Here is a 17,719-nt window from a genome sequence, read left to right as displayed (position 1 = left end):
TCCCAGACCATCTAATTTCTTCCAAAAAGCACAATCCAACTCTTTAGCAAAGAACAGAACACCAACAACGCAGTCAAGAAGGCTGGAGCAACATTTGAGCCATCTGTTGAACTGTCCAGTTTTATTCATCAGACACAATATATTACACATATGCTCAAATATTTCACAGCAATGGTGGAAAATGACTTAAGGGTATAAGCCTGTAAGAACTTACTAGCAGGCGTGTGTCCCCTACCATAAGCAGTCTGTTGATAACTATGAGACAACCCCATCTAATACAAGTTAGATGGGGCTACTATAAGGTGGGTGCATAACTGGCTGGATAACCGTACTCAGAGAGTAGTTCTTAATGGTTCACAATCCTGCTGGAAAGGTATAACTAGTGGGGTTCTGCAGGGGGTCTGTTTTGGGACCGACTCTCTTCAATATCTTCATCAACAATTTAGATATTGGCATAGAAAGTACGCTTATTAAGTTTGCAGATGATTCCAAGCTGGGAGGGGTTGCGACTCCTCTGGAGGATAGGATCATAATTCAAAATGACCTGGACAAATTGGAGAAATGGTCTGAGGTAAACAGGATGAAGTTTAATAAAGACAAATGCAAAGTGCTCCACTTAGGAAGGAACAATCAGTTTCACACATACAGAATGGGATGTGACTGTCTAGGAAGGAGTATGGCAGAAAGGGATCCAGAGGTTATAGTGGACCACAAGCTGATTATGAGTCAGCAAAAAAAAAGTGATGCTGTTGCAAAAAAAGCAAACATGATTCTGGGATGCATTAACAGGTATGTTGTGAGCAAAACATGAGACGTCATTCTTCCGCTCTACTCTGTGCTGGTTAGGCCTCAATTGGAGTATTGTGTTCAGTTCTGGGCACCGCATTTCAAGAAAGATGGAGAAATTGGAGAGGGTCCAGAGAAGAGCAACAAGAATGATTAAAAGTCTAGAGAACATGACCTATGAAGGAAGGCTGAAAGAATTGGGTTTGTTTAGTTTAGAAAAGAGATGACTGAGAGGGGACATGATAGCCGTTTTCAGGTATCTAAAAGGGTGTCATAAGGAGAAGGGAGAAAACTTGTTCATCTTGGCCTCTGAGGATAGAACAAGAAGCAATGGGCTTAAACTGCAGCAAGGGAGGCTTAGGTTGGACATTAGGAAAAAGTTCCTAACTGTCAGGGTGGTTAAACACTGCAATAAATTGCCCAGGGAGGTTGTGGAATCCCCATCTGTGGAGATATTTAAGATTAGGTTAGATAAATGTCTATCAGAGATGGTCTAGACAGTATTTGATCCTGCCATGAGGGCAGGGGACTGGACTCGATGACCTCTCGAGGTCCCTTCCAGTCCTAGTATTCTATGATTCTATGAACCCACATTAGCATTTGCACAAATGGATCCTATCATAGTACTACTCCTGTGTTTTAAACCATTAATGTATCTGGATTCCCCTTTTGTGCCTGCAATTATGTTCAGGAACAATGTGTATTGTTCAGGGATGTAACTACTCCACCAACATATGTATAAACGCTAAGTCTATCCCCTGGGAATTGCAGCTACAACAATACATACAGGCTGTAGGTGGAAAAAAGGAAGTTTGCCCATAAAACCCAGCCACTCATCTCCTAATGCCTGTGATCACAAACAAGTTACATCAAAATCAAAGACAGTTTAAGTGCTGCTAAGTCATGTTAGTTTAATAAAAGCCATGTAATATGGCCTTAAAATATGCAGATTTTCCTGCCCAGTTGCTGCAGTGTCCTTAAAGATGTTCTGTATTTTAGGGTATGTCTACACTACCACCCTAGTTCGAACTAGGGTGGTAATGTAGTCAACCGGAGTTGCAAATGAAGCCTGGGATTTGAATTTCCCGGGCTTCATTTGCATGTTGCCAGGCGCAGCCATTTTTAAATGTCCACTAGTTCGGACTCCGTGCCCGCGGCTATACGCGGCATGAACTAAGTAGTTCGGACTAGGCTTCCTATTCCAAACTACCTTTACTCCTCGTGGAATAGGAAGCCTAGTCCGAACTACCTAATTCGTGCCGCGTGTAGCCGCGGACACGGAGTCCGAACTAGCGGACATTTAAAAATGGCGGCGCCTGGCAACATGCAAATGAAGCCCAGGAAATTCAAATCCCGGGCTTCATTTGCAACTCCAGTTGACTACATTACCACCGTAGTTCGAACTAGGGTGGTAGTGTAGACATACCCTTAGGGCTTATCTTCATGTCTACACTACCACCCTAGTTGCACTTCCATCGACTCTGGTACTCCACCAGGACAAGAAGAGTAGCTGGAGTTGACAGAAGACCAGCCCCTGCCGACCTTACTGCATTGAAAACACCATGGTAAGTATGTTGACTTCAGCTATCCTATTTTTGTGTAGCTGACATTGTCTAGCTTAGATTGACTGGAGGGGGGGGCATAGTGTAGACTAGGCCTTACGGTGCACGTGTTCTGCAGTTAATGGATCATCAGGGAAACCCTTTGGAGATGGTATGCTCAGCTATCATTTACTGCAATGCCTTTTTGGAGAGCTCTCAAACTCAATGAATAGAGTTTTGCTAATGTTTCTGGGGTCTCAATTTATTGTTCATTCAAATGTTGAAGACATCCATGTTTGTCTTCACCTCCCAGAGGTACTGGTGACTCATGTGAATTCATACTTTGAAACTTTAATAGCAACGTGCTAGATTTCTGTGTTCCTAGTAGGCATTACATGTCAACTTTGAGACCTCTTGTGGTGATGCATTAATACTTGCATTGGTGACCCCACACTTCCATGAGTGGTTTAATTTCCTTCAAATGTGACTACTCACTGGAATAAGAGCTCATCGGCAGGCATATGTGGCACAATCTGGCCCTCAGAATTTGGTTTTTGCTAAAATTGCCAACAGCATCAAATAGGATAGTGGTTTATGTGACATAAAGACTCACCTATTTGGAATGTGGCTCCAATCAAACTCTTTTCACAAAGATCTCTACATAGCTGTCAGATGCTCATGGTGATTGACCCCTTTAAGATGGCATACTGCCTGTGTGCGGGGCTGTAGCACCACTAATCCACAGAGTCATCTAGATTTGCTCCTCCTGAGGTTTTGCTGTTATCTTGGGGGGGAGGAGTTTGGGGGGTTTGGGGGAGAGAGAGGTTGCATTATTTTAGCCTCTGGTTGCAGTAAATGTTTTGGCATAGGTGAGCGAAGCCATTTGAGATTACTTTATCACACTGAAAATATAATCTAGTCCTCAGGTTTTAATGAATTACAGGATCTCCACGTAAAGAGTAAGGAATCCACTCCTTTGAGATGAATCAAATGAATGAAGTGTGCTGAAAGTTCAGAAAGTGTGCTAAGTGGCAATTTCTGGACTTCCTACCTCTTCTCTATACAATTAACACAGGGGACCAAACATGAGGCTCAGTACATCCAGTTGAACTAAGCTACTGTTTGTTTTATTTAGAAGCCAACTTAAAACTCTGGTTTGTTCATTCATGATGACGCAGTGAAAGGGCTCTCAGTTTGCTATCTAGCAAAGAAAGAGTTTATTTCATTTAAGTTCAAGAGACAGCGAAGACATGCCAAAATAGTTAGTTTTGTACTGGACTGAGAAGTAAATTTTTTTCCAATCATTCCATAAACATCTGGGCGATTTGACGTCAGAGCTCTTGACTAAGTGATTTCTACATATAATCTTAGTCCAGTAGAAGTTGCTAATCCTTTCATTTCAACTCTTGCATTTATTTTAAATTAGCATGGGAACTTTTGTTTAACATTGGTGCTTGAAAACAAAACTAGCTCACATAAAACCTTCCAACTAGCTTCTATCTTCCAGAAGCTTATGAAGCTACCTTAGATCCCCATATTCCAACTTTCAGAGACTTGCATAATCTTATGTCTCTTGGAAGATGGGCAGACTTTATCTCATGTCTGGCAGCAGAATTTTACATTGGGTTTAAGTTGTTTAATCAGGTAACCAGTAAACATTAATGTTTAACTGGTTAACTGCTTAAAAGTGGGAGGGCAGTGGGGGTCCTGTCTGGGGTGGAATGGCCTCTCTCTCGCAGTGTGATGGGCCCAGCCGGGCTGGAGCAGCCTAGTAACTAATCGGTGATGCTAATCGGTTAACCACCGACATTCCTAGCAGAAAGCATGGCATACACATTCTTAATTATTTGAAGACTGCACCTTCCAGAAGGATGTGCTGAGGCTGGTTGCACAGATTACTCTCTGTAACAATTGCTCAAATATAAATATTTGGAGGTTTGGGCATAGAACTGATCTGAATGCTTAATTTTTCCTGCAGTCCTCAAAGAACTTGTCGTAAACTGAAATCCACCCCCCTTCTCACTTTGGTTTTTATCCTCCACCGAACTATCTGTATATATAAATGCATTTTATGTTGTTCCCGATACCCATCATCCTTGAGCTGCTTCTTTATAGAAAAGCAACACAGGGCCTAGGCCTGAGAGAGGCACAGTTAGGTACTTGTTCCTGTACATACTTCATTGCAGCACTGAAAACACTGTAAGTACAGAAAAATCTCTCTCAATCTATAACTAAATGGGCTTTGGATTTATAGAGCACTTTCCACCCTTAACGTATTGAAGTGCTAGAGGATCACGATCAACATTTTACAGATAGGAAATCATGAGGCACAAAGGTTTATTTGGAAGCAAATGAATGCTGACGACTCAATGTCTAATGCATAAAAAATAAGAAGGCTCCCTGTGTTTCTATTTACTACTGGGGGGAGGGGGAAGCAGCGCCGAACCACACTGTACTCCCCTCTCCAGCCAGCCCTTAGTGCAGCTCAGGGCTCTGGCAGCTGCTGCAGTAGCGGTGGAGCAACCAGGAGCTCTGGGCTGTTTTGAATTGGCAGGCTCAGGGGCATTGCCTCTTTTGTCCCATTAGTGGGCCTGACTCACCAAGAGTGAAATTAACACATCGGTGCCCTTACATGTTCAATGATTTCCCACCTCTTGAGAGTCTTTCGTGTCTGGCTATGCATTCCCGTTGGCAAATGACAAGATGTCTGGTAAGTACGTGTGCCTTTCCTAAAAATGCACGGCTTAAAAATAAACGTGAATGCTGTTATCAGCATTCAACGGAATTGCTTTGAAGCGCCTAGAAACAAGAAGCCCTACCCTGCAATCTAATGTCCAGCGTGATTAATAACAGCTGTTTCTTTTTCATTACAACACTTTGCTTTGAGCCAAAAAAGTCTGATGCACGTATCTATACTGAAGCTTATTTATTTATTTTTTTTAGATTTCTGGATACCTCTCAAGTACTTACGTTGACTTTCCACAGACTTTTCTCTGGTACCACTGTTTACAGTTTGTGTAGTATTTCCTGTTTGTTCCAATAAGTTTCTGCACAGCACACACGTTGGGGCTACATATAAAGAAAGACAGAAAAAAATACTTTAAATTATTCCCTCATTCAGACATATAAGAGTTACCCCATTGACAATAGATCTGAAAACAGTACTTTGATTTTTATAAAGGAATCTTTTATAGCTGCAATTTACCTAAGAGATCAGAATGTATGAGGACTGCTAAAAATTAAACTAAACTGAGAAAGAGCTCGCTTTTCATCGAGCCAGGATGTTTTCTTTGCTGAGTCCAAAACCCTGACCTTTTTCACACATCCTAGAAATAAAAAATGACAGATAAAGTGACAGTTACATCATGTTTCTACAGTAAACCTCCAATAGTCCGGCATCCAATAGTCCGGCACTCCTGATAGTCCGGCATCAAAATGGCAAGAGCCTAGTAAGTGAGCTTCAGCAAAAAATGAGCCACAAGGTAACAGCGGCGGCAGCTGACTGAGCAAAAAGGTAAAAAAGGCTTAAAAAACTAAAATATTACAGTATACTGTATACAGTATGTACAATAAAAAGGGTTAAGAACACTTTATATACAGTATATAATGTATACAGTATGTATATAACCAGCTTATAGTACCTCCTGATAGTCCGGCATATCTGATAATCCGGCACCACCTAGGTCCCATAGGCTCTGGATTATCGGAAGTCTACTGTAATAGGTTATAATGCAGTGTTTCTTAAATTCTGTTCCGCAGAACACTGGTGTTCCATGAACAACTCGCAGGTGTGCCGCAACCTCTTCTTTGCTTCTGTCTTTTTTTGTCTAACAACAATTTTTTTTTTGAAAATTTTTTTTCATAGGTGTTCTGCATAAAAAATGATTATCGTTTCATGTTCCGTGGACTCAAAAAGTTTAAGAAACACTGTTAGAATGAGTTAGGCTTACTGGTGCTGGTTAACCAGTAGGGCTGGAGCAGTTCTCTGCCCATCCTGGGTAGAAAGCTGTTCCAGCCTCGCAGGATCCCCTGGAGCAGCCCGTGTCTGTGGTGGGCCTACCTGCCCCTTCTCTGCTGCAAGTGACATATTGACTCCCCAGGAGAGGAGCCGGCAGGGGCTGTTGACTGATTGCAGGGAGCTGGCTGCAGACCCCACAGTGAAGCCTCTGCGGGAGCAGGGCTGGCAACAGGGCTTTCCCGCCTGGAAGCAGGGCTTATTTAAGCTTTATACCACAGAGCCCAAGGTGTGTGCATCCATTATGAAGTTTTAGAAGTTACACGGTTACATTCTTAACCGCATGTTTACATCCCTAGTCTCTACTAGGTGTGTGAAAAGTTAACCGATTAACACCACCAGGGCCAGCTTTAGGCCAATTCCACCGATTCCCCTGAATCGGGCCCCGCGCCCTAAAGCCTTGGTCACCAACTGGTCCTGCCTGCAGCTTTGCGCCACTTCCGGGGGTTCCAGAAGTGCACTGGCTGCTCCCCTCCCACAGCTCTGTGGCATGCCGGGCACGCTGCGGGAGGGTGCATTGGCCCCGGAGGAGGAGTCAACTCACCCAGAGGGGTGAGTCGAGCACAGAAGTTTCCCTGCGGTGTTTGTTGTTGTTGGTTTTTTTGCTCAACAAAAAAATTCTGGCTGCCAGGGCCCCGTTGAAACTGTTTGAATTGGGCCCCGCACTTCCTAAAGCTGGCCCTGAACACCACCCTTAATGGGTGATGCTTACTGGTTCTGGTTAACCAATGGGGGCTGGACCAACTCCTCGCCGGCCACGGGCGGGTGCTCCAGCCCTGCCGGGCCAACCATGGACAGAAGTGTTCCAGACTAGCTGGAGCATCCCCTGGCTGTGGCAGGCCTGGGTGCATCGCAGACAGGAGCTGCTCCAGGCCAGGCCCGCCTTACCCACCTTTAATCAGTGAACTGGTTAAACATCCTGGTTAATCTGTTAACCAATTAAATGGGATTTTACAACCCTAGTTTCTACTCTGGACACCTACTCATTAGGAAAAAATAAGCTATGGATAAAGACTTGATAGAGATGACAAACAAGGTGAAGATATTTAAATAAATGTAACCAAAAAGATAAACTATGTTTAAAATAAAAAATATCAGGGTAATTAGCGGTAGATCAGACTAGAACTATTTTGTATATGAAAATAGAATTGTTATATTGCTAATAATGAACTTGTGCTAGTGTTTCAACACAGTGACTTTTCCATAGTCTGGATCAGTATTTCTCAAAGTGTTCTGCAGGCCGCTGCTTCCGGCAGCTTCTCATGGCTGGAAACGGCGCACTAGAGTCAATGAGAGTCACTAGGCTCCGTGGCTACAGACCCTTTAGATAAACAAAGCAACAAAGGCCGCTAGTAGCTTTCCCAAAGCGGGACCATGGAACACTTGGAGAAACACTGGTCTGGATTAAGGATGTTAGTTGTTTAAACGATTAATCAATAAACCTGGGCTTATATGTTAATACGAACGACTACATGTACCCCCGCTGACTGCCTCTCACAGGGGCAGCAGTGCAGAGGACAGGTGGGAACCAGTGTTCGGGGTGAACCAGTTTAATTGCCAACTCCCTATGAGCACCAAATCCTGCAGAGCCACCTGGCCCCACCCCGCTGCTGCCTCTGTATCACAGGCAGCAGCGCTGGAGGAGCAGGCAGGTTGCTGGAGCAGCCTCTGTGGAGCTCGGACACTTGGAAGCTACTTGGAAGCTCCTCGGCGCTACTGGACCAACCCAGCAGCACCCCAGCTGCTCTGCCCCAGGTGTCCCCAAATCAGCTGCTGCTGATAATGATCAGTGGCTGACTCCAGGAAGCCGGGGCAGAGCTGCTCTGTCCTGTGCTTCCTGGAGTCAGCCCCTGATCAGTTTCAACAGCAGCTGAATCGGGACACCTGGGACAGAGCAGCTGAGGCGTTGCCAGGTTGGACCAACTCGGCAGCACCCCAGCTGCTCTGTCCCAGGTGTACCCAAGTCAGCTGCTGCTGAAACTGATCAGGGGCTGATTCCAGGAAGCCGGGGCACAGCAGCTCTGCCTCGGGCTTCCTGGAGTCAGCCGCTGGTCAGTTTCAGCAGCGGCTGAATCGGGGACACTTGGGGTGCTGCCGGGTTGGTCCCGCAGCCCCGAGGGGCAGCACTATGGTACCTACCTGGCAGCACTCCAGCTGCTCTGCCTCCGGCTTCCCCGATTCAGCCGCTGGTCAGTTTTAGTAGCGGCTGAATTGGGGAAGCTGGGGGCAGAGCAGCTCCAAGGTCCGGCTGCCCGGAGCACTTCCGGGTTCCTGATGGTGCCAGACCATCAGGAGTGCCGGATCATCAGATGCCGGACCATCAGAGTTTTACTGTACAAGGTTTTTGCGCAAAAACCTGAAGAGCGTCCACAACTCAAGCACACTTTTGCGCAAGTAAATTGACAGTAAAACAGCAGAACGGAGGTCTTTTTGTGGTGTAGATAAACCTCCTTCTACAAGGCTACCGCTGTTGCACAAAAAGGCATGTGTGGATGCTCTGCAGGGGTTTCTTGTGCAAATAAAACCCATCCGAAAAAGCACAGGTGCTCTGATGGCCATTCACAGAATGGCCATCAGATCTTTCTTGCGCAAGAGTGTCCATGCAGTGTGGATGCTCTCTTGTGCAAAAGCGATGCGCTTTGAGGTGTGGACATGCTTTTACGCAAGAAGTTTTTGCGCAAGAATTCTTCCGCAAAAAACTTCTTGCGCAAAAACCCTGCAGTGTAGACATAGCCTGAGAGTCAGCATCTTTCCCTAGAGTGCTCTGCATCTTACAGGAATCAGCTGAGTTTTAATTCACAGAGCCACAAACCTAGTGTGTGTGTGGAGGTGGGGGAGGACAAATCACAGTGGTCTCATGTTACTCAGACAAAATATTCTATGGCCTTGTTTGCACATGTGCTCTGAGGAATTCTAAACAATGCTTACTTGTCAGGCTTAACACAGGAGATTCTGTGGTCTGGTGTGGATTCATCCTCCCTCACCTGTGTGCTGCATATTTTCACTATTGCGCAAGAACTCAGTTCTCCACAATGGTTGGTCTCCCAGTCATTAGTATGAATTAGTGGGAGCTTGGCTTTTCTTTAGTAAGTCTTTGTTCATCTCGCTGCACCATACATCTGTAGAGATAGGACCTAGTCCTGCCAGGTGCCAGGCACTTCTGCCACCCACAGAAGTCCATGGAAGTTGAGGGCTCTTAGTGCCTCGCAGAACTGAGATCACAATTTTCATCACTGCTGTCATTTCCAATAAAAACTGCTTGAAAGCATTCCTTTCACTTTGCCAAATGGTAGGAATGCAGGGGAGAACATTAAAAGCGAACTCAGACTGTCTGCTCTTCAGCTGGTATAACTTGGCCCTGCCACACTGACTTCAATGCCACTATGCCAATGAACACGAGGGGAGGAGCCAACCCCACAAGTACAACTCACCGACATTCCCCAACCATCTGACTCAGCCTACCTTGTACTGCAGTGAGCAAATCGGATTACTAATGCATGCCAACCACATTGCTCCTTGATTACAGCGTCCATTTGATCGGTAGGGCATAAGCCCTCCAGGATTCATCCTTTACGTAGCTGGCTACCAGAGAACTAGTTTGAGCGTTTCTTTTGCTTCCTTGGGAATGGTCTCTTACTTGTTTAAGAGGCTGCTGAAGAAATACTTTGCACTCTTGAGTACTGCTTTCATATTAACCAATTATCCTTTTAAAGAGAAAATACTGAAGCAACATGCAGCTGCTTTATCAATATAGTGTCATGCAGGTTCAGCTCATGTCCCAGGAAAAGAAAAAAAATCACTGTTCTGTGCTTTCAGTGATCCTCATAACCAGGGCCTGATTAAGGAAGTGCCTTTAGGGGCTGCAGTCCTGGGCCTTCCTCAAAAAGAGCTTCAGATCACCAAAACTCCTGATCTTTTTGCGAGGTCTCTTAGCCTGGGGCTCTGGGTTGCTGTTACAGAAGTCCCTGCCAGAGTGTGCATTATCTGGCCCTGGCTGGCCAGGGGAGGAGGGTAAGGGGATTGGGAGAACAGCTCCACAGCCCAATTTGCACACTTTAAGATTAAAGGCTTTGATAAAATTTGGCTATTTTAATTTCAAGGCATATGTATGTGGAGGTCTACATTGCATATCAACTACGTAAGGCAGGCAATAGCCTCCAGAACTCATCTATTAAGGTTCTATGTCTCATTGAACACAAGCTAACATGCTGTTTTTACAACAGCTGATCTAGTTTCCAAGGCAACATGTTGATTGCAATATTTCTTTGTGGTTTTGGCTCTCACCCCCCTTCTACCTTATAGTTTCTCTTAACTACAGATTTCACAACAGATTAACATGGCCGAGACTTTTTTACAGATGTCAGTTAGTGAGAACAATACATCAATGTCAACAGAACCAGCATCAGGACTATGTTCCTAATAACGTGTTTCCAATCGAGGAGAAGATTTCTACATACATTTTTGGATGCTCTTTAGGAAGTATTCACTTAAAGAACTCCAGTTGATTAGGAAAAAAGTATTTTAAAATGTGTCTGACTTTACTGCAGGGTATGTAAACTTAAAATTAATCCAGAAATAGCCTTGGAGGCATCTTAACTCTTACAGTTTGATGTTTTGCAGACAAATTAAAACTTCATACAAATGCTCCATGTTATAAAATTCACTCCCAACATCTTCTCTTCCTCATTTTTGTCTAGGTCCTGTAGTCTTGGTTTTATATAACATTAAGTGTGGATAATATATTTGTGCCTGCCAACAATCAAACATTAAGATTGTTCTTGCCCCAAGGAGCCAGCAGTCTAGAATCAGACCTGAGCCGGGGTCTTTATAAACAAAAGTTGATGATAAAGCCCTTGCCGTGAAGGGACAGTCTAAATAGAAATTATTTTAGGAATGATTGATAAATATTAAATTGTAAACTGGTCTAAAGGGACCATGCAATACAAAGGCACTAAAAGGGGCATCAAATCTGTTATTGTTACTTTGACACAATCTCACTACTATTTACATTTCAACAATATGTAGTTATTCATTTTGCAAACATTTGTTCAGAATAACAGCAACCATAGAACTTTGCTTTTATGTAAGCACTTTTTGTCCATGCTGCTCAGGATGCCTTACATTACAGCCATCAATAAAACCTCAGAGATACATTAGGTGGGAAATGCAGCAGGCTTTAAAACTATGGAATTTGTTGTTTTCTCACTGAAATGCCATCAAGGTCAATACTTTCCAACAAATTCTTTCTTTCTTCAAGGCCCAGAAAGACTAAACTCGGCCATATGTGACCACAGTACATCCTCCAGTATTCTGAAGTTCATCATACTGGCATAGATGTGGGGATTTGGGGAGCAGGGATGCTGCAGCATCCTTGGACTCCCAGCCGAGGACCTGGGGTCCCAGCTATCAGCCCCACATGCCAGGACTTCTGCTGCTGGCTCCATACACCTGACTGCTGCCCTGCACAGTAGGGACTCTGCTGCCAGCCTCAGGTGCTGGGGTCCTGGTTCTAGTCCTGCACGCCGGGGGCCTCTGCTGCTGGTCCCACATGCTGGGGTCTCAGTCTGAGCCCCCAACATCAGAGGCTTCTGCTGCCAGCCCCATGCCCAGGGTCCCAACTGCCAGCCAGAACTGTGCTCCCAGCTGCAGCTAGGGGGTGGAAAAGCCTTAGGGGCCTCATCACCCCCTCTTAAGTTCCTGCCCCAGTTCACACTGGAGTTAAGCTGAATTGTGGTGCCCTCTGCCATTATTCCAGGTTGTAACAGCTGCATTCCTCCTAGAGCACTTACAGTTTCAAAAGGGGTGACCATCCACACACTCCCCCCTTGGGAAAGGCTGCGTATGGGCCTGCACACCCCCCTGCTGACAGTCCTGCTGACAGGCAGCAGCGCCTTGCTTGTGCCGTTCTGCGTCTGACTGTCCCGGTACCAATGCAAACAAAACCCCGCAGACTAAACATCTAAGCGAGGACCTGCAAACCGGGGGGAGGGGGGGGGGGGGAGGGAGTCTCTCTCCTCGCCTTACAGCAGCTCCCTGCACCTGGCGGCTGCACCGGCCCCGCGGGCTTGAATCATCCACGAACGAGCCTCACTCCCACCCAGCTCCGTCTGGCGGAGCCCGGGGACCCTCCCGCTCCCCCGCGGACACGGGTCCCCGCCTCGCTGCGCAGCCCGGGTCGGCGCCTTACCCGTGCTGCCGGCCGCGCAGCCGGCTGTGCTGCAGGACCTGCTGGTAGGGGGACCGGGCCGCGCCGCACAGGCTCAGCCCCAGAGCCGCGGCCAGCGCCAGCAGCAGCACGCCGGGCTCCATAGCGCCGCGGGCAGAGGCTGGGCGAGTGAGACCCCGACGGAGCGCCCGGCCGCGGCTAAATAGGGGACGGAGCGAGGCTGGGCAGGGGGCGGGGACGGCCGGGCCGGGCAATGGGAGCGCGTTGCCCCCGGGACACAAGCTGCCCCCCTTCTCCGCCCCCCCCCCCGACGTCCGCGGGAGGGAGCGGGGGTCTGCCCTTACGGCGCCCTTTGCCTGCAGCCGCCCCCCCCCCCCCCACATCTGGCTGCTGCGGCATGCGCCCGCCCCTCTTCTCACCCTGCCCCCAGCAGCGCTGTGAAACCCGAGCGGGGGCGTCCCGCAGCAGCCGCATAAAAGGGACCAGGACTCCCCCAAGCCAGGGAAAAGGGGGGGGGTCGATCTAGTTCCCCCACTCTCCTCCTCCTCCCGCCTCAGTCCCACCTTCCCCCAACCTGCTCTTCCTCCCAAGCCTGTGACCCTTTCTGCTCTGGCCACCCAGCCTGCCCCCTTACGGTGGGGCTGGAGGGAAGCAGGAGGAAGGAGGGAGAGAAATGAAGGGAATAAAGGAGCCGGTTGGGGACAGCGTGGCAGATCTGCAGCAATAGAAATATAGCAAGGATGGGCTCCACCGCATGGAACCAGATTGTTGGTCCTTAACAGTAAGAAGGTTGCAGAGCAGTTTTTTAACTAAGGCCCTTCTCCAGGTATCAGAGGATCCTCATTCTGGTGATCGATCTTCTAAGGTTCACTCTAGAAAAGACTCACTAAATTGAATGCTGGGAGCTGCACCATCAGTTCCAGTACTCCTCCCTGTTGTGAGGATTAAGGAAAGTTGGTGGGAGTATTTCTCCCATCGACCTCCTGCTGTGGAGACTGTGCCAAGCTCTCCAGCTACGTTATTTCTGTAACTGGAGTTGCATATCTTAAGCTGACCTTCTGGCTCTAGTGTGAACCTGGTCTTAGGGCTGAGGGAAAGCTGACAGGTGTGGAGAGGTACATGGATTGGACAGAGACATCCCTTAGGGGAGGATCTATTAAAAGAGCTTTTCTATGGTTTAGTAAAAAGGAGAGCATGGAAAATAATAAACTATAAGTAAGATCTGATGAAAAATAGGCACATGAAAGAGTCCCATCATGCAATGGCAGCTAAATAGTGACACATTTTTAAAGTGCTTATATACAAATGCTAGAAGTCTAAATAATAAGCTGGATGAACTGGTATTGAATAAGGATATTGATAAAATAGGCATAACAAAAACTTGGTGGAATAAGAATAATCAATGGGACACAGTAATAGCAGGGTATGAAATATTTCCGAAGGACAGAACAGGTTGTGCTGGTGGGGGAGTGGCAATACATGTGAAAGAAAGCTTAGATTCAAATGAAGTAAAAATCGTAAATGAACCAAACTGTTCCATAGAATCTTTGTGGATAGTAATTCTCTAATAATATGAATATAGTAGTAGGGATACATTTCTGACCACCTGACCAGGATGGTGATAGTGACTGTGAAATGTAGAGGGAGATTAGAGAGGCTATAAAAATGAAAAAAAAACCCTCAATAATAATAGGGTATTTCATCTATCCCTATATAGACTGAGTGTATATCATCTCAGAATGGGATGCAGAGAGAAAGTTTCTAGACACCTTAAATGACCACTTCTTGGAGCAGCTGATTCTGGAACTCACAAGAAGAGAGGCAATTCTTGATTTAGTCCGAAGTGGAGCACAGGATCTGGTCCAAGAGTGACTATAGCTGGACCACTTGGAAATAGTGACTATAATATAATTTAATTTAACATCTCTGTGGTGGGAAAAACACCACAGCAACCCAACAATATGACATTTAATTTCAGAAAGGGGAATTACACAAAAATGAGGAGGTTAGTTAAAGAGAAATTAAAAGGTACAGTGCCAATAGTAAAACCCCTGTAAGCTGCATGGAAACTTTTCAAAGATACCATAATAGAGGCTCAACTTAAATGTAAACCCCAAATTAAAAAACATAGTAAGGGAACCAAAAAAAGTGCCACCATGGCTGAACAAGCAAGTAAAAGAAGCAGTGAGACACAAAAAGGCATAGTTTAAAAAGTGGAAGTTAAATCCTAGTGAGGAAAATAGAAAAGAGCATAAACTCTTTCAAATGAAGTGTAAAAATATAATTAAGGAAGGCTGCCATATGAAGAGAGATTAATAAGACTGGGACTTTTCAACTTAGAATAAAGAAGGGGGGACATGATGAAGGTCTAAAATCATGAGTGGTGTGGAGAAGGTAAATAAGGAAAAGTTATTTACTTGTTCTCATAACACAAGAACTATGGGGTCACCAAGTTAAATTAATAGGTACCAGGTTTAAAACACACATAAGTATTTCTTCACATAATGCCACAATCAGCCTATGAAACGCCTTGCCAGAGGATGTTGTGAAGGCCATGACTTTAACAGGGTTCAAAAAAGAGCTAGATAAATTCAGGAAGATAAGTCCATCAATGGGTTTAAGCCAGAAAGGTGTCCCTCGCCACTGTTTGTCAGAAGCTGGGAATGGGCAAGAGAGGATGGATCACTTGATGATTCCCTGTTCTATTCGTTCCCTCTGGGGCAGCTGGCATTAGCCAGTGTCAGAAGACAGGATACTGGACTAGATGGACCATTGGTCTGACCCGTTATGATAGTTCTTATGTTCTTATGAGAATCCTGAGCTGGCTTGGCAATAGGGAGAGAAACAACTGAAGTGATACGAGAGCCAAAACCCCCACACATTCTGATCATAACTCACCTGCTGGAGCACTTCCTCCTGTGATTAGCTGACATTTCAAGGTGTCCTCCCTTGGGGCTCATCTAGACAACGCAGAAGATTTGAAAGAGGATATGCAAATTATGCAGGAATATCTTCTTCTGATGTCGCTTTCGAAAGTGAAAGTAATCAAGATGCGGTTTTTTTGGCACCCCCCCTTTTTCAAAAAGCCGCTTTTCCTCAAAAAAATGAGGTTTATGCAGCTCCGCTTTCGAAAGTGAGATCAGAAGAAGATATGCAAATTCCCACTGAATTTGCATATCCTCTTTCAAATCTTTCATGTAGTCTAGATGAGCCCTTGCAGATTACATAGAGCCAGGTAGAATCTGTGTAATACACAATAAAGGGGATCATTTTCAGATCAGTTTGGCATGTGGATTTTTTTCATAATACATTTTTTCCAGGTTTGTGTTTTACTTATGGCAGTTGGCGGGTTATAGGCTCTTTCTCTGTGTCTCTGGTTTAAACTACACAGTTAGGTCTCTATGGGTATGTCTACACTAGCTCGGTAGTTCGAGCTAGGTAGGCAAATGAGGGCAACTGGAGTTGCAAATGAAGCCCAGTATTTAAATATCCCGGGCTTCATTTGCATCTTCCCGGGCGCTGCCATTTTTAAATCCCCCTTAGTCCGAACTCCATGCCCGCGAAGTGGTTTTGACCACCAAAAACTCATGATACTACATATATTTTTGTTAATCTCTAAGGTGCCACAGGACTACTCGTTATTTATCAAGTGCTATGTTTCCCTAGTTTATCCTCAATTTTCATTTATTCAGAGCTTAGTCTGTAGAGTGGCACTGAAGAACTTTTGAGGACTTTTCAGCCTCTGCTTGTTGTTACTTCAGTTGGCTACAGTGTTCTAAGAAACAAACAAATTGATGTGGAAAGCCTTTAAATAGTCACTTATTTTGTTCCTTGAACACTTGTAAAATCAGATAAAATTCCCATCACCACCAGCAGATGACAATGAAAATTAGACAACACCACAGTATGGGTATGTCTACACTACCCTCCTAGTTCGAACTAGGAGGGTAATGTAGGCATACCGCACTTGCAAATGAAGCCCGGGATTTGAATTTCCCGGGCTTCATTTGCATAAGCTGGGCGCCGCCATTTTTAAAACCCCGCTCGTTCGAACCCCGTGCAGCGCGGCTACACGGGGCACGAACTAGGTAGTTCGAACTAGGCTTCCTAGTTCGAACTACCGTTACTCCTTGTGAAATGAGGAGTAACAGTAGTTCGAACTAGGAAGCCTAGTTCGAACTACCTAGTTCATGCCCCGTGTAGCCGCGCTGCACGGGGTTCGAACGAGCGGTGTTTTAAAAATGGCGGCGCCCCGCTTATGCAAATGAAGCCCGGGAAATTCAAATCCCGGGCTTCATTTGCAAGTGCGGTATGCCTACATTACCCTCCTAGTTCGAACTAGCGGGGTAGTGTAGACATACCCTATCTTTGCAGACTAAGCAAACAAGTTTTGGTTAAAACCACAAATTGAACTAGCCAAATGAAACCAGGTAATTCCTTTTGAGTTTTTTGCTATTTTGTACTGCACTTTCCCAGAGAGTGAGACACAGCTACTTCTGTAAAGCAAGGATTCTGACAAGGTGCAAATTAACCATTTGTTAAATGATATAGGAATAAAGGGAGTAAACCAGTGAAATGCTGGAGTTGGGGTGACTCAGCATCTGGGAGGATCAAGTCAAACTGTTACAAAAACAAGCAGCTGATTTAAATCAGTTCAAATTCATTCACGTCAGTGGAGCAAATTCTGATTTACACAAACTGAGATCTGGCCCCTCAGTTTCATAATAAAACTGAGTTAAAGGTCATGTGAACCGAATTCTGCTCACTTTACTGGCTTGAGACGCTCCACAGAACACAAGCATATGGATTTAGGGTCTATGTGTGTCTCATCTTCTCCACACTTCTTTCTCAGCTCAAGTGTCTGCACACGATCCCCTTTCTCATTTTTCATATTCACCATTCCATGGAGAGCCAACTATGTAAGTTCTCATGCTGGCACAATGCATGAGCTGGAGAAAGGTAATGCCGGCCACAAGTCAAGGCTTAGTTGTTTTGTTATTTCAGGAAACACAAAGCAGCTGTTCAGATTCTAGTTTGTGGGCTGTTCCCTTAACGAGACATAGTCCTGTGGATGGCAGAAGATCACAGTGAACAATATGCACAGCTAGCTGAGCAATGTGTCGTGGGCCTAATCCTGCAAATAATTCATTCCAGGTTAATGGGACAACTCACAGCACTTGGCTCTCTAGCTACTAAATGTTTGATAGATTG

At 45.5% G+C, this 17,719-nt stretch overlaps 1 protein-coding gene across 1 annotated transcript in view; it reads right to left on the bottom strand.

Annotated features, from left to right (window-relative positions):
• Positions 1-12,698, bottom strand: part of TGFBI (transforming growth factor beta induced) — a 47,642-nt gene extending 34,944 nt beyond the window's left edge. Inside the window, exons 1-2 of the mRNA XM_075900435.1 lie at positions 12,530-12,698; positions 5,298-5,396 (exon numbers count right to left, since the gene is read on the bottom strand). Of these exons, the coding sequence (XP_075756550.1) occupies positions 5,298-5,396; positions 12,530-12,651 (221 nt within the window). The 5' untranslated portion in view covers positions 12,652-12,698. The remainder of the gene's footprint in view (positions 1-5,297; positions 5,397-12,529) is intronic.
• Between the last annotated feature and the right edge of the window lie 5,021 nt (positions 12,699-17,719).

The sequence above is a fragment of the Pelodiscus sinensis genome, chromosome 17 (assembly GCF_049634645.1).
Source record: "Pelodiscus sinensis isolate JC-2024 chromosome 17, ASM4963464v1, whole genome shotgun sequence".
Classification (NCBI taxonomy): Eukaryota; Metazoa; Chordata; order Testudines; family Trionychidae; genus Pelodiscus; species Pelodiscus sinensis.
Note: the sequence above shows the minus strand (reverse complement) of the source record. Positions and strands in the feature narration are given on the sequence as shown.